Raw genomic sequence first — 21,991 nt, 5'->3', positions numbered from 1 at the left:
GATCATCAGAATTCAAAATGCAGCCCTCAAATTCCTCACCCCAGGCCCCTCGTCGCCGAAGTCGGTGCGCTCGACCTGCCCATATCCCAGGTCCTTCTCCATGCCGATTTGTTACAATTCTCCAAATCACCTAGTCGGCGGCACATCAGCGACCTCCCTCTCACCAGCCCTAGCCCTAGCCAAATACACACCTTTCCAGAGATCTATTTAATAGGCTACAATCGAAGCGCCGCCGACAGAGCAACTGCCTCAATGAACACAATAAACCCAACATCCCAGCCAAAATCCCTCCAAACAGATATATCTCTCCTCAAAACTATTGGCAAAGTAGACGCCGAAATCGCAGCAAAAGAGAGAAAGCTTAATTTACTATTCATGATATCGTGGTATGTGACATTCAAAGGAAGAGATGAGACTGTCGGTCTAGATCGCAAGTTCGTCCTGTATTATTATGCGCGGATGCGATTTATCGTTAGTCTGCTTCCTCTTTTGAATATCGCGACGCAAAACCCCTCGAACGCTAGCTCAGGACTATCCGTAGTGGTACCAGTACTAGAGCCCCTCGTCTCAGTCCGTGCAAGCCGAAATGGCAAAGTCAATTTCTCAGACTTAGGTCTGGAACATACATTCAGTCTAAAGAAATGTGGAGTACATGCTAGTTTGATAAGGAGTTTCTTTCTTGAGATGGCGCGGCGATATCCGTCTATTCCCTTTGTGCATGCGTACCCTCCTAGTGTTAACACGGGGTTATTTCGGGAATTGCCTGTTGGTCGGGTTTTGTCTGCTGTTTTTGTGGATGGTGTTTAGTTCTTTTATGGTTCCTTTAGAAAAACGTTGGGATAGGCATCTGCATGCTGCTACTAGTGAGAGGTATTGTTCGAAGGCCGATGGGGAGGGGGTTGATAGGGATGGGGATAGGAATGGGAATGGGGATGTTGCTGTTGGTAGCAACGGGACCAAGGGAAGTAGGTGCTACTGGTGGAGCTGGGATGGGGAGTCTTTTGCTCCAAAGTTGGAGAGGACGAGGAGGGAAGGGGCTGTGGACAAGGGGGTGGTGCATACCGAGGAAGTGTTTGGGCGCATTTGTGAGCAAGGTACAACATATCCATGAGTTTGATGGAATCGGTTTAGAAGACGATTGCGAATGAATTTTATAGTGATTTCCGAAATCTTTGATGACATCTCTTAGATTGAACAAGAATTGCCTTCTGAATATATGCTATAACGACAGTCATTCCTCCACTAGTTCCCGAACTGGTAGGTATACAAAAAGTGGCAATTGGCATAGTTCCCGAGTTGAGAGCGTGTTATCTAGCAATATTCAACCCAAGCGTCAAGGTTCATGTTCTTGATCACAGTGGAGAACTTGTCGGCGCTCTTAGCGTTGCAGGCAGTTGACTTCAGAGAGGCGGAGAGAGTGGCTCGGCGCTCGATCTTGTTGTGTCGGTGCTTGTGCTTGCGAACATGGGTGTTGTCAAGCTCAGTCTCGGTATCGGTGTCATCTTCTGAGTCATCGTCTTCGGAATCGTCGTCCTCAGAGTCATCATCCTCAGAGTTATCGTCTTCGGCATCAGTCTCGTCGTCGTCGGTCTCATCATCCTCGTCAGTGGTCGTGTCAGTCGTAGCGTCCGAGGTGGAGTCGGCATCGGCGTCAGTTGTAGAAGTTGTGGCAGCAGTCGAAGTAGTTTCAGTAGCACTGGTGCTAGTGGTAGCGCCGGCAGGCACGGAGGCGGAAGCCGAATTAGAAACAGAAGCAGCAGCAGTAGCAGAAATTTTGGCACTAGCAGTAGTTGTGGCAGCGACATCCTCGTTAGTGTCGTCGGTGGCATCAGTCGAAGAACTGTCGCTCTCGATGGTCTCATCGGAGTACTCAATGTGGAAAACAGGCTTGTTGACCTCAGTAAAAGCAGCATAGACATCACACTCGTTGTACTCAGCACACTGCTCATTGACAGACCATTGCATCTTGTCAATAACAGAGCCAATGATATCCCCACCGTTCTTAAGACCGATGGCCATGCCGCGAGAGTGGGTCTCGGTAGAAAGGAAACTCAAGAAGTCAATCGAGTCCGCTTCAGTCAAGCCAAGACCGTTCGCATTGCCGTAGGCGTCGATGTTATCCGGGTCCACGCCATCGCAGCCCTTCTCCTTTGCCATGTCCAAGCGGGCAGTCATGATCGAGCGAACGCTGGTGGACTTGATGTTGAGCCACTTCTCGCCTGGCCAGTCATCGAGGTTGCTGCCGAAGTCTGCGGAGTCGAACTTGCTGATATCGGACCGCCAGTCTTCGTAGGTTCCGGCGGAGAAGTAGCAGATGACCTTGTGGCCCTTGGATTGGAGGGTGGAGATCGTGGCTGCGGTGTTGTCGAACAGGTCGATGTCCCAGATGTCGGCATCGGCGGTGGTATCCTCGACGGCATCGATCAGCTGGATTTGCCATTTGACTCCAGCGGCTGGCTGCCAAATAGTAGTGTCGGTGTCACGCTTCAGCATCTTCTTCTGGGCATGTCCAGCGGCGCGCTCAGCCCGGATATCAGCTCCAATGGCGAGGAAGAAGAGGCCGAGAACACAGGACACCAGGACCTTTCTCTTGGCCATGAAGGCCGGCCAGCCCGAATTCTGGGAAGAGTACATCATGTTGAAAAACTGGTTGAAAAGTTGGTTGAAAGAATGTCAGAAATGAATGATTGTAGAAAGGAATGGAAGACGACTTGAGTCCAGCAAGCGTCAGTAAAGCGTCAGTTAAAGGAGAGACTGGTTGAGAATAGTATGAACATCATGAGCAGACAGTCGATACTTATAATCCCATCTCGCTCAAAAGCGAAGAAATTGTATGCCCTGCATAGAGATGTTTCAGATTCGCACCGGATCGGAGGTATAAAGTCAGAGCGGGGTGCAATAATTAGCCTAAGGTGAACTAGCCACTAGCGGGGGACTTTAAACGAGCCAAGCAGGGCGCAAACAGATCACACTGCATCTAGGTCCACTAGAAGCGAGAGCTCGTAGTCGGCAGGAAAATGTAAAGCAAGTCAGGCAAGATGGGCATGAAATGAAAGATGAAACGCCTGCCAAGAAACGCCTCGCGGTTGACGAAATCCGTTCATTTGCCACAAAGAACTGTTTTACCTCATTGAATGAAGTCATGAAATCTAATCAGTAAATGGTCTAGCCCTGGGGAGATTGAAAAGGCGCCGATAGGTCCCAATCGGAGGTGCCGGTGCTCTGTTGTCTTTAATTAATGAGCTACATAGCGCTATATCAAACCCACAGAAAAGCAATATTATATCTAATATTGTCTTTAATTTCAAGGACCAGCAGGAATGATACCAGTCGGACAATTTCTTTCAAGATAAATGAAAGGATTTGGGGGCCCAAAACCGCACAAAGAAAACCAATTCAAGGGGAGTACAAAATACCCGATCTATGCATTAGGTGACGTTAGTCGCAAGCCATCATAAAGTTGACCAATGACACCTACCGGTCCCTTACCACATGGCATCTGGTCTGGCCTCTGCGAAGCAAAGTCAGGCCCTTAATATCTCCGCTTGCCTTGGCGCAGGGTTAGGGGCGCTTCCACAGACATGTACCTGAACCGGGGAGACACTTTGACACATCGGCTTCCCAGATCTCATCTTACTTGCAGGGGCAAATACTCCTGTTTCTCCGTACGTATAATATGTGACCCGAGTCAAAATCCCTGCTAGCGTTGCCAGCCAGGTACGCCCAGGCACCGAAATTCCCTTACTGACCGTCATACACCTCATATGCGTAATTTCTTCCGACTTGGCCCTCCCTCAACCGCTTCGGTCTGTCTAGAACCATGCACTCTCTCACGTGTAGTCCCGCTCTCATTCTCGGGTGCGTAGAGCCACCGTTTCCTAAGTTCCGGCACGAGCGGCTCAACAACATCCTCTTAAAGTACCCGGTGTCTGGACGTAACCGATATCGAGCCCGTCCAGATCAGCCACGCGGACCCATTCCTCCAGGAAGTCCGCGACAGTGCTTGCGGATCCAACTGGAATAGGTCCAGCCCCGCCGATGGAGATGCGCTTGCCGATGTTCCTTGGCGTCCACGACGGCACGTCGGAACTCTGGTAGCTGAGTGTGTTGATGGTTGAATGTACCCGTGCATCGACATGCTCGTCTGATGGTGTGACGAGTGTAGATCAAACTTGCTGAGGTCGATGCCGCTGCTTTCAGAAAAAAAAAAAAAAAAAAAAAAAGGCAAAGCCTGCTTCTTCGCTTCTTTTGCTAGAGCCTCGCGGTATTTCTCCCGGGCTTCCTCGTCTGTCCGGCCAACTATCGGTGTGAAAATTGCGAATATTTTCACCGATCGTGGATCACGGCCGACTCGCGCTGCCTCATTGAAGATGGCTTTGATGCGCGATGCGAGGATGTGGGGCAATGGCGCTGACACAAAGATTCCCTCGGCGTGTTTGGCGCCAAATGCTACACCGGCTGATGATGTCCCGGCCTGGAAGAGGAAGGGCGTGCGCTGTGGCGGTGGAGCCAAAATGTGAGGTCCGTCGAATTTGAAGTGTTCGCTGTGATGGTGGATGTAATTGATTCGACTTGGGTTGGCATATACTCCCGTTTCTGCGCTCTCTTGCAGGGCGTCGTCGGCCCATCTTTCTTCCCCAGTCTGTAAGGTGTATGTTTCCAAGTCAGAGCTTATGATTGCTTGCTTCTTAGTTGTATAACACTGTCAGATACTCACCGGCAATTTCGTATCGCTTGTCATGATCTACTAGGGCCAACCCTACCTATGCATGTCAGCTTGATGCGTGAGACATTGAAAATACTGCTGACGGCTTCAGCAGCGGATTCTTTCAACGAGGTCACAATGTTCCACCGGAGCAACCACCGGTCCACTGATCCAAAGCGGGAAATCGGTTTCGACAACATACGGAGCTGCATACGATGTCGACGTAGTAATTGCGTACCCGAGATTCTTTGTCACCGATGCCATTGCAGGAATGGCCTGAGCGTTGCGAATAGCGATGTGCTATTCCTAGAAACAAGAATCTGAGGAAGGGTTTGACATACTATAGCGGGGTCACCCATTAGGTATTCAGCTCTATTCCGGATAGTGGGCTCCGCGGTCCCCTTGTATGTGTCATATGGAACAAATGTGTCGGCAAGGGACAGAGCATTAAAGTCGCCTTTGTCCAGTATCTTGGCCAAATTGGTCCAGTATAAGAGGTCGCGTCGCTTCGTGGCTGATCGATTGGCGGGATTCTTCCACTGGCAAAATGAGAGATGGCCTACTGTGAGCATGTCGAAGCCATTGAAAGGAATACGTCGTCAAGGTGTGTTTTCGGTTGACCTGATGGATTTGCTTCAATTTGATGAGGGTTTCCGTTTTGAAGACATCGGAGATCGTCAAATCACTGGATTTTTCTATCGAGATAGGATCAGTTTGGTCGCTATATATCTCCTCTATCTTATAAGAACCCCGCTCGATACTCGACTACTGTTATTTTGATGCGAAAGGACGAATCCTTCGTAACTCAAGTCCCTATTCAACCGTTGGAGAAATAAAGAGACCTCTCTGCAATGGAAGACGGCCAAGTATTATTGCCTATGGTGGGATCACGGCATTCTTTTGGCTTTGACGGCCAGTCGAAAGTCACAGCTGAGCTTAGAAATACTTCTTGTGTTACTTTCATGGGTATAGCGCAATTAGATGCCTGACAGAAACTTTACTGCAATACTGCGCGGCATATAGACTTGGGGCGGGCAAATAGAGTGGTCAAATTGAATATCAAGAAGAGGGAATGCATCACTGGCATAGGACCTAACCTTGAGTGAAGAGAGTTTTCGACATAAAAAGCTGTTGTGCAGGGATATATCCCATCGCATAATGTGTGATTTCAGGCAACAGAACAGGTCATCAATTGATCGAAACCTACTTATCTTCAGTAAAAAGCCAAAAAAAACGCGCTTTCTCTTTTTTTTTTTTTTTTTTTTGAATAAAATAAGCTCTGGCGGATATATAGAATGCTACTCACGAGCTTGGATGAAATCACAAAGTTGTTAATGACAATAACCCAACACAGGAACCACAACCGAGTTCAAACAATAGTATAAAAGAAAGACACAATAGCCTAAGGGCTAGAACATCTTCCACTTGTACAAACCAAATCATCGGAACAGTCATTTTCATCAGAGCAAGAAGCACCTAAGTATGAGTAAGTATACAAAAAAAAAAGTTGAGCATGGTATTTCATACCGGCGCAATGTCCAGCCCAAGAGCAGGATCCGCTGGGAGGGGTAGTAGTTCCTCCACTCAGATTGAGGCTCTTCGCCAGAGAACTCATCAGCTTGTCACCCATCGACCGGAGTGCGGTAAAGTTGGTGATATAGTTCTTGTTGAGAGCGCTACTGGGGAGCACGGCATCTTTGCCAGTGAAGAGGATGTCTAAGAGCATTAGCCCAAATCCAAAACAAATGCTTCTGTAACTTACAGGTCACATCTGCGGCGCCGTGACCGGCATTTCCATTAAGATCGTCATTTGGGAAGCAAGTACGGGCCATCAACCACGATGCTTCTCCAATGACTTGGGGCGAATCACCATCTGTGTCACCATAAATACCATAGAACATCTTTCCATTGCTGCTTTTGCATTAGCTTTGAACATTGTAGCATCGTTGAAAATTAGACAAAGACTTACCAAATAACCGCTCCGATATTGTTTCCGGGGAGCACGCTGGCATATTTAGTTCCAAATTTGTCAGGAATCACAATAAATGGGACTTCATAGGCAGCAAGAGCACCGAAGTTGGTTTCTGCCTGTCCATCTGGGTTTCCCTGTCATCGAGTAAATACCTGAAATTTGTAAAATGTGGACTAGTCCTACCTTGCACTTATAGTCGATACCATCACAGTCAACATCCATGTCTGCCACCCAGACGAATGCAGCACCCTATAGAACATTAATAAATCCTTCCGCTCTGTATTGGACAATAATGGCTCACACACCTCGCTGAAATTCGACCAGTCACTATGAATAGTGACTTTCTTAGCTCCACTATCTCCATTGATGGGATAAGTTGCACTCTGCGCAGCTGTGCTAGCCTTTGCAGCTGCAGTTTGCAAAGCGGCAACAGGAATTGTCGTGGCAGCCGCGAAATAGCTAGCAGGTGGTCCGGCGGTTGGGTTATTATACTTGGACCCATCCACGGATTGGGCAAACCCCGTGCCAAACATGGCAAGGAGAGCAATGGGGAAAGAGGACTTGAATGACATAATGATGAGTCTCAGGCAATTCGAAGCAGGATGAAGTGGTGATATTTCTCTATTCTAGCGCTGGGGAATTCGGGCTTTATATAGATGCTCGCCCAAAATTTAATCTATTCATAACCAAACTAAACACAAGCTTCGGACGAGAGTTTCCTTCTGAAAGGGGTATTTGGTCTCCATTGCACGGTACATACAGATTCCCCCACAGGCTAGTTTCGGTTATGCAAATCGGACCCTGATTCCTGCAGCCTGGCTGAAACGTACTAACCGAACACAGCGCGAATACTACGCTGATCAGCCACAACAACCAGAGCAACCACATAGGACGATATTTGATCTCAAATAGGGATTGAATGAAGGACGTCGTGACTGCCTGACTGTGGGGCGCAACTTAGGGGCCCGTATAGGGTCACATCGGCTCTGCAGGAGTCAGCACAAACCTCTGCAAGGTGCTTGAGCTTCTACCAGGATATTGGTTCAGGATGTACTTTTGAAATTGTGCCAAAAGAGTCGAATCTGTGAGTGCGATTCAAGACACAAGCACGTGGAGGCGATTAAAACCGTCCTAAGCATATTTCACCTTTGTGATCTACTATAGATCCGTTCCACCCTAAGCATCGGATGTGCTTATCACACACAAGTCATAGCGAGGTACGATTCACATTTCATACTAGTCTCTTTTGGGGTTTTTTAGGTTTGTTATTACTGTATGCTTGAGTTCCAGGACACATGGTTTTGCGTTTTAGATGCCTAGCGAAACCGTTAAGAGATATCAAAAGTCTTGCTACGAGTCAAAATCATCATGGCAAAAGTTGGATAGACTTGGAAAGAATATTTTATGCGAAATCTACACTTCCAGTTCTCATATTCTCGGTAAAAGGGCCCCTGGTGAGAGATTAGGCCAATCACGGCGAGATACGAGTTGGTATATGACATATGATGTTGCCAAGCATAACATCGCTGTAAGTGAAGTTATTTAACTGAGGGCAGACGAATTGATGACCTTGTTTTCCAAAGTATAACGTTAATAATTTAACCAAAGTTCGCTGCCTGCCCCCAATTCAAGTGCATCCGTATCCCAATAGAGAATACATGACTAAGCATAAACCACACACGTGACCCGCGGGATCTGATCATCTCCGAACCTCGAAATTGTTTCCAAAGCGAACACTCGAACAATCTACTCCGAGCCGCCCAAGATGGCCAAGAAAGGTACATGATATCACCACCCGATTCCATAATCGCACTATACACCCACCATCCACCGCCTAATTCCTGACCACGGGATGCAAACAACGATGGCAGCGAACGAAGGAACCCCCGGATTTCACGCAGCACAAGCTAACAATCTTTCCTGCCCACAGCGAAGTCCCGTACCATCGCCGTCCGGCTGATCTCCATGGCCATGACGGGCTACTACCGCACCATGATCCGGCCGCGTGTGCACCGTCCTCTCAGCATGATGAAGTACGACCCCGTCATCAAGAAGCAGGTGCTTTTCCTTGAGGCGACCAAGGGCGGAAAGAACAAATAGACTACTTTGTTCTTGCGCTTATTTCTCGTTTCTTCCCGTCTCTCGAATTCTCAATTTCCCATCTTCAGTCGATTCGTTCTGCGCTTTGAGGCATTGGATGACTGTCTCCGATTACCCATCGATTGAATCCGATTTCCAGCCTCGAAGTGAACTTGACTTACTATTGGGTTGGACCCGCCATCCTGAATTATGACCGACAAGTCTTGAGGATTCCGTCGACGTCTGTGAATTTTCGATACGGGTCTCAGGGGATCGGCCCCTGTGTGTACATTATTTCCTGGAGGATGCGAACTGGAATTGAGTAATCGTGATTCCTTCGGTTTCTTGAATATTTCGCTGTATACCTCCTTTTGTTGGAGCATTGTGTTTGGCGTTAAAGAGCAATACAGATTTGGATACCTCAATGAAGATAAAATACATATCCCACTCCACCATCTCCTGATTCGTTCAATTTGCTTGGGTTTCCTCCATCGATAGCAACGCCAGATTGCGATTAATCAATATTGGATATAGCTGAACCGGCTGAACATTTTCGTTTGACGAAACTCGCATCGGGATTCCGATGAGTACAATCGAATTAAAATGGCGAACATGTCTTGCCTTTGCCAGATGATATATTAGGTGAGTTGGTCAGGCGTTCTGGCTAAAACGCCGGTTATAGCGATCACCTATCCACTGTTAGCCAGATATGTCTTACCAAGATCCAGATATCGTACTTCGAGTGGTGCGCTTGGTGCGGGCTCGCGTGGCAATTACGTTTGCTTTACTACTGCCTGAAGCCAGTCTCTTGGGACTCAGCCGTCGCTCAGGACCAGGAGCTGAATTGCGTGCCCTCTTTGCCGGTTTTGCGGGCCCAGCATCGGACTCTTTGGTTTTCATGGGAACTTGTGGCTTTGCTGCCAATGCATTGTCAGTAGGTTGCACGCTTGCCTCGGCCGAAGTCTGTTCCTGTGCGATAGACTGGCGAAGGCGGCTGTAAGTATGCTTCTGTGTTCGTTTTGGCACTTTGTCCTCGGAAGCCATTCCTGAATTGTTGTCAATTGCATCTGACATTCGTCGCGATCTGCCAGTTTCTGTCTGACCAGCTCCCTCAAAGCTGACAACCTTCCTTTTAGTATGATATTTTTCCGATTCCATGTTTGTATCGACCAACGGGCCATCAAGCTTCCCGAGAGCCGCGTTAGACCCTTTAATCTTGCTGTCGTCTGCCTTGCGCACCGGTTTACCGATGACAGAGTCGATCACACTGGCGTTTTGACCAACAGTATCGGGATTCTCCGACATTTCTTTCCGCCCTTGAGAGGACATTGGAGTCTTGCTTAGATCTGCAGGTCCCTGGAGATCTGGTGTCGACATGAACAGCATTTCCAGCTCAGCTGGGTCGTTGAAAAGCGAGAGACTATCTTCCCGTGAAAGTTTGTCATGAAGACTCGCAAACGGAACGATATGACCTACATCAATGGGCATCTTTGGTGACCAGTCAGCACTGTCTCTGGTCAAAGGCTTTGAGGGATTGTATGTCCGTTGAGACAATGGCATGTTTGAATGGCTATTCGCGATCGTCTCACGACCATTCTCTGTTCGTTGGTCAACATCCAAAGCCTCACTTGCTAAGCCCTCCCGTGGCCCGAAACAAAGTCGTTCATTGTATGATGGACGCAGGCTGGCACTACCTGAAAGATTCGTGCTCGATGACACCATGGTAATGGGCCGCTGGTTAGGCGAAGACTGCAGAATGTTTTCCACTTTCTGCCACGTCTGCTCGAATGGCTCATCGGAATGCATCTCAATGATCCTGGCAAACCCCTCTCTTATAGTCGCTTGCCAGCTTTCAGCCTCTTGAGCCCGACGAAGAAGTGCAACGGTCTCGGAATCGGCCTCTTCTCCGACCTTCTCCAAGGCCAAGAAACGGGACTTTATCATCTCAAAATTGTCATGCATCTTTGCAAGCTCCTCTGTCTTCTGTGTTGTCTCTAGCTCGAGTGCTTTGAGTTTCTTCTCTGCCCCTTGAGTGGCCCTGAGAGCGTGAGATTCAGATTTCGTCTTCAGCGCCAGGCTTGCCTTGAGCTCCTTGGCCTTTTCTGCCAAGCTTGCCTCAGCCACGTGGGTCTTTTCTCTTGCTTGCTCGAGTTCGCCAAGGAGTCTTTCCTTTTCAAGTTTGAGTTCGGCTTCGCAACTCTTCCAGCCTTGCAATTCAATGTCATTGGTCTTGGCTTCTGCCAGGTATTTTGAGCAAGCGGCGATCAACTCTTCAATCTGTCGTTTCGATTCCTCGAGCTATAACCCTGAGCAAATTTCCGTTATCGTATCGCTCAAATGACTTACCATGGTCGTCTTTTCCAGTTGCTCGGTCTCGGCAGTCTTCTCTGTTTCGGCCTTGGAATTGTCAATGGGTTACTTGTGACGCTTGTTCGTGGACTTACCAATGATCTCTGGACTTCGGATAGCTGGGTTTTCAGCTGTTCAGCTTCTGTTTCCAGTTTGGCATTCGACATTTCAAGCCGTTGTATCTGTTTTTCGAAATTTGTTTTCAGACGATCCTGAGCCTCGGTGTTCGCAATGCTCAACTCTTCGCGGACTCTATGCTCGACCAATTGAAGCTCGCCCCTCAAGGCAGTCTTTTCAATCTCCAATCGAGAGTTTCGGCTCTTGGATGATTGCTCACTAGTGACAGCCTCGGTCAGCGCGTGCTGGAGATGCTCGTTTTCAGAAGTTCTTTTTCCCAGTTGCTTCCGCAGAGACTCTAGCCCAAGCGACACCCTTTCGAGTTCAAGTTGCAGTTGAGTATTTTCAGCGAACTTGTTCGATATCTCCATCTCGAGTACCGGGTTTCCAACTGGCATTTGGGCATCGGCAAGTCTTTGACTGAAAATCTCTATACAGTGCACAAGATCCGTTTCTGTGGCCTTGATGGCCTTGACAGAAGCATTGAGACCATCTACCATGGGCTCAACCACTTCAAGCTTTTCTTGAAGTTGTGCATACTGGTTGTCACTGTTGGCAAGCTGTTTGGAAAGTGATGAATTCGGACCAAGGGTTCCCTTAATCAATTGCAGGCCTTCTTGAAACGATCGAGATATACCGTTGCCCACATTGATGTTCGCTTCAACACATCTTGTCAACTGACCTGCGAGCGCATCGACTCTGAAACATTCGTCAGTACCTGTTACAACATAATCGGTAATTCCATCACAAACCGAGTGGTAGCTTCATGAGCCCCACATGTCAACTCTTCGACATTCATTGTCTGAACGCCGCATCGTTCCTTCAACTCCTGAACTGAAGAGACACATTGTTCAAGTACCGGGACAATTGTTAAAGCGACGGCGTCTTGAGAATCAGAACAGACTGTGGCAAGCATTTTGCAGGCGGATTCAAGCTTCCCAATCATTTCACTCTGGCCTTTTCTGACAATAGTCAAACAGCGCGCCTGACTCTGAGATTCGTTTTGAATATAGGATTCGAGAGTTACCACTCGCTCCTTTTCATGAGATAGCTGTAACCTCATGCTTTCCTCTTGTTTGTCCGATTTCGCCAAAGCTTCTCTCAGCATTGCAATCTTCGCCTCAAAGCTGGAAAGCTTGTTGCGTTGAGCCTCAATGATGTCTGTACCTTTTGCGACCTGCAGCCTGATCTCGTCCAAAGCCAGTTGAATCTCCGCTTTTTCCTTTTGAAGGCATGACATAGTCGACTTCAGGTCATTGGCTTGCTCTCGCAGCGTGTCATATTCGAGCCCGAGTTCATTGATAACATTTTTGAATTTGTGAAGTCGTGCCTTCCATTTGTCTATCTGTGCTCGCTGAAAATTTGCATCGGATGAGCTTTCGACAAATTTGGCCTGGCATGATTTGAGTCGATCATGTAAAGAATGGATCTCGGCTTTCAATTTGGAGTTCTCAATCTCGATATGTTGTTGAACATTTGCAGACCTCTCCTCGTTCTCTTCGCGCTTCCTCATTTTCATGATCAAAAGCTCAAAGAGATCATCTTCACCTAAAAGGACGCCATCTCTATCAACCACGGGAGGTTTCAAACGCTTTGTTGGCTGCATTTCTTGTCTAGTGCGACGTCGCTCTGCAGCACAGTTTTTATTGTCCACTACCTTTAGGGGCATGCTGGAAAGCGCATTGTTTGAGACTTGATCAATCTTTTGCCTTGGCCCAGTGGACCCAGGGAGCATAGGAATGGATCCATTGGCATTGTCAACAGTTGAAATAAGACTGGAACACTGGATTCTAACATTCTCCTCAGCAATGCAAGTGTTCAGTGAATCATCCGTTCGAATCGTCTCATTCGGCCGAGGAAGCGAGAGGGCTTGCTCAATCTGGAGGTTTGATCTGTGCACATGTGTTGAAACTGCTGTTCCAGGTCGAGCTGCATTTTCCTTGGATTGCCCCTTGGACATTGATAGCCGCCGCCGCGGTTGGAAAAGTAAGGATTTCCTCGCAGGAGTCTGAAAATTGGAGGTATTTTCGTCCCGAAGTGTGTGAGATTCGGGCACTCTGTACTTCTCAAATTATGTCAACATGTCCTCAGAGGTTGTACTTGACAATAATTCAGGACAGAATACGTACGCCTCTAGTTGGAGAAACTGGCCATTGAAGCTTCCCTCGCCTTGTGTATGCTCTTTTAAAGGTTGGGAATCACCGACTGCAGATTGTGAGAGAGGTGTCTTCTTGGTAAATTTCTTAAGTGAGAATGGTTTCCCGTGGGAAGCAGGCTTTGCAAATGAGAATGCCTCTGCATCAACACCTGCGCTGCGTGGTCGTTCCATTAGGAGCGGAGGGATCTTGTCGGAGTTCTCCATAATGGCAAATGACCTGAAGTGTAGATGAAAAGAAAGAAAGGATTCGATGGGTAACGGTGTGACTGAACCTGGTGTTGAGGGTGTCAGGTTGAGGAAGGTGCCATCCCGTGACATCTTTTACACCACTGCACTTCATGATCCTTCATGGTATCTGACACGCAGACTCAAAGTCTGAGATGAGACATTCATTGTTAAGACTAATAAATTATAACTTGTATACGCGATAAACAATCGATTTCGCGGATTCGTTTGAACCAATGGTCGTCCTATGTTCTGTAGGTAGTATTTGCAAGACCAACCATAATTCGGCAGATATTGAAGACTGCTAAAATCCAATCTTTATGAAAAGAAGCTAAAGTGATCTGCATGCACTATGAATGGAGACTAGCTAATGGAAATGTACATATCCATTCTAAGTAGAGACAGATATATCCGATCATATATCTGACAGACAGGATCACTAAATGCACACAGTTCAAAACCATGTTGGGTAACAGCTGTCCCATTAAATAATATGAAAGTAGCAACAGGTGGTAAAACCATTGACACATGTCAGCAATATGCCCAAGGTCGTGTGCTGTTATCCACATTCTATATATCTTACTCTGGCAACAGCCTCATTCCTAGCCAAGGATGAATTAGGTACCGCGAAATCTGGAAGGTGGATCTGAAACAGCCAGTCTCAAGCTGAGCACCTCTCTTTGTTGCCTAAGTCATCCGATTGAGGGTTCGAGCCAAGTTAAAGAGCCCAAGAGCTAGGGCGCTGGCTAAGCTTATAAAACCTTGCAAAATTGTGGCGGCCACGCTAGCAAGCTGACTGTATTTCGGCCAGTCCTATCAATCTGGCACGCTGGCAAAAAGAAGGTAACTGGCTTGCTTAGGCGGATATGCGTGTTTAGCATGGTTCCAGCGGAGTGAAAAGCCCCGACCTAGAATGTGGGTTTGATTCTCCTGCGGCTGGGTGCCACGTATATGAGAAATCACATCGAATGTCCAATCGAATGTTCTACAGGCGTTCCAGGACCGTTTGTGTGACCTAGACTGCGCTTGCCAGACAAACATTGCGATTCAGGCCGAGACGGTAACGTGGCCGCCACGAGAAGTCGGGGAGAACAGGGTCTATCACTGTGGCAAACAGTGACCAGTCAGATGCAGACGCATGTATAATGTACCTAGTCTGGCTCCTGGTTGGATCGATCGATCGAACTATATGTGATAGACTCCGACTTGACGTGATATCCACCAGGCAAAAAAAAAGAAAAAAAATTGGGAGACGAAGGATGCATCGCAAGCGCAAGTGGGACAAAGTGTCACAAAAGCAAAGAGATACATGTCTTCGTGGCTGAAGCGATCTGCTACACTAAATGGCGGTTCCCCCCTAAACCCACCGACCGTTTCATATTGAATTTTGATCGCCAGGATGTTCGCCAGGATGATAATGCACAAGTCACTGGCGAATAGCAAAGTCTGTGCATTTTCTTAGCGGATGCCATTGCCTCCGCCTATCAGTCTAAGCCCAAGTTGACCTGGCTATGCTCTCCACTTCATGTTGACTGGAGAACATCGTGGGTCCCTGGTCTTTGCAATGGTGTATACGGACCTAGACCCAACTCAAAAGACCGGTCATCAGTTCCATCCAGCTAGTCTAGAACAGTAGTAAGGCAATGTAGATCGCACGGCGTCAAAAGCCCGAAACAGTATAGGTGGAAAAGAGTGAACAGCGAAGTGTTCCTTTCATCCCCTTTCCCCATTTTCTTGCGCGTCACGCGTGATTGGCCCCAGGATTACTGCCGCTTCTGCCAGACCGCTCGCCCGCTCTCTCTCTCCCCTTTCTTTCACTAAAGTGGAAGTCGTGAATTCCCCTTGGCTTTATTTACAGAGGAACTGGTGATTCAGATCCAGATTGTCTCGCCCTCAACCCCTTTCTTTGTGTGGGTGTTTCCTCATCCCGTCTAGGCTGCGCTTAGGACGCTATTAGCTCCCGGACCTCACGTTTTCTCGATATACATATCCTGCATACATTCGCCCTTGATTATCCTTCTGGAGAGTTCTGGAGCCTGTCTGCCCTTGCATCTTTCGACCTATCTCTTTTTCCGTGCATTAGCATCTGGACCTGCATCCTATTGCGACTCTGAAACACCTGACCCCCGCTCGGCGACTCTACCTTCGGAATTACCTCCTCTCATAGGTGTTGCCATTGGAGCTCGATATTCTCCGATCATACCAGTCTTTTCACCGTCCTTTTGATTCCCCCGTCTTTCCACCAGAACTTCTGGGACGACTGTGATGTTACAAGGAAGATACTAGTCAAACCCCCACTACTTCACCCATACCTCATACCGACAACATGGGAAATACTCAGGGAAAACCAGTGAACTGCAGTGATGCGGGTATGTCAGCTTCAGTTGAATTGGGATGGAAGGATGTCCTCGGGGCTGTTCATGACCCCGGGGTTTGAACCACATGCTGATCGCTCTTCTTTCTAGTCAACCTTAACCACTTCCGCCTTCTGCGCGTCGTCGGAAAGGGTGCGTTCGGAAAAGTCCGAATCGTGGAGAGGAAGGATACTGGCCTCACATTTGCCCTGAAATATATTCGCAAAGAAGAAGGTGCGTTTGTCGACACCAGAATCGTCGGTGGAAGCTCTAGCTAACATTCGTGTTAGTGGTTCGTTCGGAAAGCGTACGGAACATCATTCGCGAACGGAGGATGCTCGAGCATTTGAACCATCCTTTCCTTTGCAATTTGCGTTATAGTTTCCAGGACATGGAATACATGTGAGTTCATTTACAGCGATACGTATTTTTCATCGCTGACCACGTTCCAGCTACATTGTGGTCGATCTCATGAACGGAGGCGATCTAAGATTCCATATCTCACGGAAATGCTTCACCGAGGACGCGGTGCGATTCTGGATGGCGGAATTGGGTTGTGCTCTGAAGTACATCCACTCACAGGGTATCATTCATCGTGATCTAAAACCAGACAATGTGTTATTGGACTCTGAGGGGCATGTTCACTTGGCTGACTTTGTAAGTGTCGTGCGCCTGAATTGTAAATGATGAGGCTAATCATGGTTCCCAGAACGTGGCATCGGACTTCCGACCGGGCAAGCCTCTGACCAGTAAGTCAGGAACATTAGCCTATTTGGCACCTGAGGTCTACGAGGGAACTGGGTACTACTTTGAGGTCGATTGGTGGTCATTAGGTGTCACTTTCTACGAGTGCATTTACAATAAGCGACCATTTGAAGGCCGGAGTCAGGAGACCTTGAGCGAGAACATCAAGAAGGCCCAACCGAAATACTATGTGACCAACCCTGCAGTCTCAGTTCCCTGCTTGCGCGCGCTGGGCTCGTTGATGGAAAGAGACCGGAGCCGCCGAATTGGTGCCATTGGCTTCGAAACCTTTGCCCAACACATGTTCTTTGCCGAGATCGACTTCGAGGCCCTTGAGCGCAAGCAGATCCCACCGGTGTTCCGACCATCTAGCGAGAAAACCAACTTCGATGCGACATACGATTTGGAAGAACTTCTCCTGGAAGAAGCGCCCCTCGAAGCTCGAGCGCGCAGACAAAAGCCGCGTGCGGAGCTAAGAGAAGATGCCACAGCCAAGGAAATCCGGGAGGACGAGCTACATCGCTTGATTGAGACCATGTTCGAGCCATTCGACTACACCTTGACTGACTACCAAGGCAATGCCGCAGATGCCATTGCCGGTGTAGTGTGAGTTTTCTTCTTAACTTCACTTTACATCCTTCGCTGACACTCTTCACAGAAACCCCGAGGACTGCCTCCCCGGAACAACAACCTCAACCACACACGCCCGTCAATTCTCCCAGCCTGATCAACCTGGTCAGAACACTACTAGTCAACACGACGCCGCTAGCATCCGCGCTGCGCCCAACGAAAATATGCACCAAGTCGGCGAGGCCCTCACCCCAAACGATTCCACACCTGTTCCGCAGCCAGCTTCCCCCTCTACTCGCGTATCTCCTTCATCACCCCCTGCCCCGTCCTTCCATCGACCCCTACCTCACAACCCTCGCCCACGTGGGGCTACACGCCAAATGAGCAAGAGCGGCGGTGTACAAATGGTTCTTAACGAGGCTGGTAGCTGGAGCGAGCTGGCTCACAGTTCAACACTCCCCGCTGAAGGACTGGAGGGTGCCGACGACAAGGGCAAGCAAGCCAATGGGATGATGTCATTCTTCAGTCGGAAGAAGGGTCGTGACCGCAGTCCCAAGCCCACTGAGCCTGGTGTTCTGGGCAAAGAGGGGGCTAGACAGATCATCAGCTGAAAGCTTCGCCTTCTTATTCTACCATCTGTAATGCGGCACTATTATTCGTGACAGCCTCATTGCACTATTGAGCCCACAAAAATACCCATCCGTGGTCTCTACTCGAAATGGACATTGCCATTCAGAGACAGGTGCTATTTTCAGCATCCGGAGGCCAATGGTCAAGCAACGGACCTTCATCTCCCACATTCTGGCCAAGTCGCCACCACTTCGACCACTTCCCGCTCTCACTTCGCTGTGAAGCCCTTGAGGGGAATGCCTTTACTGACACTGTGTCTGATTGCATCATGCATATTGACATCATGTCACCCAGCACCGATCATTGCACCAGATGGAATGCTTAGGGCACCATCTCTTTACTTTCTATTAGATTCCCCGGGCACAGCGAGAATTCATTTCATCTGATATTTTATTTTACTTTCTTTCCCTCTCCGTGCATTCTCCGCGCAGAGTTGTACAGATGTTCACGACAGACGCAACCCCGGAAACCTCGTCTTTGGGCTTATTGTGCTTAGTATCACCCTTCTCTCGGTAGGCTTTGTCGATTTTGTTTCTTTCTCTTCGCCATGATGTGTTTCAACTTCTTTATTGTGTTTCGGAGTTCGCATACCCTCACTCGTTGGACATGATGCTTGTTTATTTCTGTCTTGTTAGAAGGGGCCGGAGTTTGCATATGTGCAAAATGAACAGCTGTATCTAATGTTTTTTTGTCATCTATTACAACCCAAGATACCAATATCCCTGCCAATTGTATAGTCGACTTCGTACAGCTGTAGTACATATAGTCCACGTAGCCCCCTAATACTCGCTCCACCAGTTTCTCATCAGCTCCACTAGTCCCATAAGACAATAAAAGAAAGCTCCAATCCCCTTACATATCTTTAATATATCAAATAGCAAATCTCCCGCATATTGTGGCTTTTATTGGCGTAGTTCCGTGTGGGGGAAAACCAAAACAAAGCAGCCTAACCAAGATCCCGCAAGAACATCGGCGAAAACAACACAACTGGGCAGTCTGGGCAACTGTGCCTTGGCTGCTATCCCAAGACTCCTCCGACACACCATCCCACAATCCTCAGTGTCTCCTGAACCATTCCCCCCACCCCCAAAACGACACAGCATTCCAATTCAACCCTTCTCCGCCCCTGATACCCCAACCCCCAAACAAGAAACCGATCGCCATCCCCACGTGCCAACATTCCACAAAGATCACCAAACCCTAAGCGCGCACACCTGCAGAGAGTAACATGCCAAGCCAATCCCGCAGCAGGGACCGTCCCGAGCGACGAGACCGAGATCGAGACCGGACACGCGACAAGGAACGCTCACGCCGTCGAGACCGCGATATCGAGCGCGAGCGCGAATATATCCGCGGCCGCTACGAGGAGGCAGATGAGGGTGCTACAACGTCTAGTCCTAGCAATGCGCGCAATGCGAAGTATCGCTTCAGAGGGGAATCAGGGAATGAGTCTGCACGGGATGTTGATGACGAATATGACGCTGCTTATGAGGAAGAACAAGCTAGACGGCGGGAGAGGAGGGAGAAGAGGAGGAGGAGACAGCGTGAGGAGGAAGAATTGGATGGGAGACGGAGGGATAGGGAGAGGGATAGATCTAAGGCTAAGGAGTCGCCTGCTACGTCGCCTGTTAAAAGACGGGATCGAGAGAGAGATCGCGATGGGTATCGGAGGAGACGGGATGAGAGTGCCAGTCCTGTCAAGGATGTGAGGGAGCGCAGGAATCGGGATGTTGATGTTGACTCTGAGGCCGAGGCTAGACGGCGGAGAAGGAGGGAGAGGGAGAGGGAGAGGGAGCGTGAACGGGAACGAGAGCGTGAGCTCGATTGTGAGATGGAGACTGAGGCTGCTGCTGTGCCTGCGAGCAAGCATCGCAGTACTGAGTCTACTAGCAGTGCTTCACATCTGCTGAGTAGGGATGCCATGGCGCGGCTAGCGGCTGAACATGATGCAGAAGACCGACGACAGCCGTCTCGCGATCAAGAAGATTCGCGCGACGAGCGACGGCGACAGCGAAAACGTGCTGCTCTTGCTAGAGGGGACGCAGCGGCGCTTGGTGCTGACGTTGCAGAGGGCCGGTCTCGTCATAGACCTGGTGCTCGGGTTGTTTCTGGTGCCTATCTCGAAGAGGGGCGCAGTCCTAATGCGAGGGTTCGTCATCGCGGCGGCGGCCCTCCTCCGGACGAGGACGAGCACTGGAAGGAAGAAGACAGCTGGGAGGGCAGCTATTCCAGCGGTGGAGGACCGCCAGCCTGGAAGTTCTGGTCGAATTGGTCGAAGAAGAAGCGCATTGTGATTGGATGTTTGGTAGCTTTCGTGGTGTTGCTTGCTATCATCATTCCCGTTGCTCTTGTTGTTTCGAAAAAGAACAGTTCGGATGCAGACGCAGGCTCTGGCTCTAGCTCTTCTGGCTCTGGGGGTCCTTCCAACTCCAATTTGGATAGTATCAGCCGTGACAGTATTCCGGTAGGTCTCCACGGGACTCCGTTCATGATGGATACTAATCTCTCCGCAGAGCTACGCAAAGGGTACTGTCCTGGATCCGTTTACTTGGTACGACACAAACGGCTTCAATGTCACCTTCACAAACGCCACAGTGGGTGATCTTTCTCTTATGGGGATCAACTCAACTTGGGATGACTCTACCCGAGCAAATGACAACGTGCCTCCTCTTAATGAAGCATTTCCCTATGGTTCCCAACCTATCCGCGGAGTCAACATTGGTGGATGGCTGTCAATTGAACCCTTCATCGTACCTTCTTTGTTCAGCAAGTGGTCATCTAGTGATGGGATCATCGATGAATACACCTTGAGCAAGAAGCTGGGCAGCTCGGCAGCAACCACGATTGAAAAGCATTACGCTACATTCATAACTGAGTCTGACTTTCAGGAGATCAAGGAGGCTGGACTGGACCACGTTCGTATTCAGTACTCTTATTGGGCCGTGAAGACGTACGATGACGACCCATACGTTGCCAAAATCTCGTGGCGCTACCTCTTGCGTGCCATCGAATATTGCCGCAAATATGGATTGCGCGTGAAGCTTGATATTCACGGACTTCCTGGTAGCCAGAACGGTTGGAACCATAGTGGTCGCCAGGGCAATATCGACTGGATCGACGGCACAAACGGCGCGCTCAACCGGAAGCGATCACTTGAAATTCATAACCAGCTGTCCAAGTTCTTCGCTCAGGATCGGTACAAGAATGTGGTGACCATCTATGGCCTCGTGAACGAGCCTTTGATGCTGACCTTGCCCGTTGAAAAAGTCCTGAACTGGACTCAAGAGGCTGCAACGCTCGTCCGCAATAATGGTATCAATGCTACTATTGTTCTGCATGATGGCTTCCTGAACCTTGACAAGTGGGATAACATGTTCAAAAACGGCCCCGATAACATGTACCTCGATACCCACCAGTACACTACCTTCAACACAGGTGAAATTGTGCTGAACCATACCGCCAAGGTGGAAATCATCTGCAATAACTGGTCCCCCATGCTCTCGAATATTAACTCGACAAGTTCTGGGTAGGCTTACCTCCTCCCCCTTTCTTTACAAAGCTAACACACAAACAGATGGGGTCCTACTATTTGTGGCGAATGGTCTCAAGCCGACACGGACTGTGGCCAATACGTCAACAACGTCGGCCGTGGTACGCGCTGGGAAGGGACATACGACACGAGCGACTCTACAGCATATTGCCCAACCGCCGATCAAGGAACCTGCAGCTGCTCCGGTGCAAACAAAGGCCCGTCTGAGTTTTCGGACACGTACAAAAAGTTCCTGTTGACATATGCAGAGGCACAGATGTCTGCTTTTGAGACAGCCATGGGATGGTTCTACTGGACATGGCGCACCGAGTCCGCAGCACAGTGGAGTTACCGCACAGCATGGAAGAATGGCTACATGCCCAGCAAGGCATACTCGCCATCCTTCAAATGCGGTGATACAGTCCCCGACTTCACTGACCTGCCGGAGTATTACTGACGTACTGATGTGATGATAATGTTCTGTCTATTTTGCGATTACTTGCATTTTCTTAATACCATGGACTTAATTTAGAATTCTTGCATGTTATGCATTTTGATG

The 21,991-nt window shown here is 48.9% G+C and overlaps 8 protein-coding genes across 8 annotated transcripts; 3 read left to right on the top strand and 5 right to left on the bottom strand.

Annotated features, from left to right (window-relative positions):
* Positions 1 to 1,311: 1,311 nt before the first annotated feature.
* On the bottom strand, positions 1,312 to 2,637 carry N7508_001542 (endo alpha-1,4 polygalactosaminidase; the record flags this gene model as incomplete). Its single annotated transcript, XM_058459608.1, has 1 exon — positions 1,312 to 2,637. The coding sequence occupies one exon, from the start codon at positions 2,635 to 2,637 to the stop codon at positions 1,312 to 1,314; it is 1,326 nt and encodes a 441-aa protein (XP_058323140.1).
* A 1,262-nt stretch (positions 2,638 to 3,899) lies between these two features.
* N7508_001541 (uncharacterized protein) lies at positions 3,900 to 4,741 on the bottom strand (the record flags this gene model as incomplete). The annotated part of the gene is made up of 3 exons (XM_058459607.1): positions 3,900 to 4,098; positions 4,125 to 4,642; positions 4,718 to 4,741. The coding sequence occupies 3 exons, from the start codon at positions 4,739 to 4,741 to the stop codon at positions 3,900 to 3,902; spliced, it is 741 nt and encodes a 246-aa protein (XP_058323139.1).
* A 72-nt stretch (positions 4,742 to 4,813) lies between these two features.
* N7508_001540 (uncharacterized protein) lies at positions 4,814 to 5,277 on the bottom strand (the record flags this gene model as incomplete). Its single annotated transcript, XM_058459606.1, has 2 exons — positions 4,814 to 5,005; positions 5,047 to 5,277. 2 exons carry the CDS (start codon positions 5,275 to 5,277, stop codon positions 4,814 to 4,816), a joined length of 423 nt encoding a protein of 140 aa, XP_058323138.1.
* Positions 5,278 to 6,107: 830 nt separating this feature from the next.
* N7508_001539 (glycoside hydrolase family 75 protein) lies at positions 6,108 to 7,249 on the bottom strand (the record flags this gene model as incomplete). The annotated part of the gene is made up of 5 exons (XM_058459605.1): positions 6,108 to 6,421; positions 6,468 to 6,616; positions 6,675 to 6,811; positions 6,861 to 6,926; positions 6,983 to 7,249. 5 exons carry the CDS (start codon positions 7,247 to 7,249, stop codon positions 6,108 to 6,110), a joined length of 933 nt encoding a protein of 310 aa, XP_058323137.1.
* A 1,164-nt stretch (positions 7,250 to 8,413) lies between these two features.
* Positions 8,414 to 8,783, top strand: N7508_001538 (mitochondrial 54S ribosomal protein bL33m). Its single transcript, XM_058459604.1, has 2 exons — positions 8,414 to 8,455; positions 8,608 to 8,783. Exons 1-2 carry the CDS (start codon positions 8,443 to 8,445, stop codon positions 8,775 to 8,777), a joined length of 183 nt encoding a protein of 60 aa, XP_058323136.1. The 5' UTR covers positions 8,414 to 8,442; the 3' UTR covers positions 8,778 to 8,783.
* A 624-nt stretch (positions 8,784 to 9,407) lies between these two features.
* Positions 9,408 to 13,584, bottom strand: N7508_001537 (uncharacterized protein; the record flags this gene model as incomplete). Its single annotated transcript, XM_058459603.1, has 6 exons — positions 9,408 to 9,420; positions 9,475 to 11,054; positions 11,103 to 11,153; positions 11,201 to 11,921; positions 11,975 to 13,279; positions 13,352 to 13,584. 6 exons carry the CDS (start codon positions 13,582 to 13,584, stop codon positions 9,408 to 9,410), a joined length of 3,903 nt encoding a protein of 1,300 aa, XP_058323135.1.
* Positions 13,585 to 17,238: 3,654 nt separating this feature from the next.
* Positions 17,239 to 17,884, top strand: N7508_001536 (uncharacterized protein; the record flags this gene model as incomplete). Its single annotated transcript, XM_058459602.1, has 2 exons — positions 17,239 to 17,309; positions 17,362 to 17,884. 2 exons carry the CDS (start codon positions 17,239 to 17,241, stop codon positions 17,882 to 17,884), a joined length of 594 nt encoding a protein of 197 aa, XP_058323134.1.
* A 1,247-nt stretch (positions 17,885 to 19,131) lies between these two features.
* Positions 19,132 to 21,889, top strand: exg2 (putative exo-beta-1,3-glucanase; the record flags this gene model as incomplete). The annotated part of the gene is made up of 3 exons (XM_058459601.1): positions 19,132 to 20,367; positions 20,417 to 21,429; positions 21,478 to 21,889. 3 exons carry the CDS (start codon positions 19,132 to 19,134, stop codon positions 21,887 to 21,889), a joined length of 2,661 nt encoding a protein of 886 aa, XP_058323133.1.
* Positions 21,890 to 21,991: the final 102 nt, after the last annotated feature.

Source organism: Penicillium antarcticum (genome assembly GCF_028974205.1).
Source record: "Penicillium antarcticum strain IBT 31339 chromosome Unknown utg000002l_segment0_segment0, whole genome shotgun sequence".
NCBI classification, from domain to species: domain Eukaryota; kingdom Fungi; phylum Ascomycota; class Eurotiomycetes; order Eurotiales; family Aspergillaceae; genus Penicillium; species Penicillium antarcticum.
The sequence above is the reverse complement of the archived record's forward strand: the minus strand, read 5'-3'. Positions and strand labels throughout refer to the sequence as shown.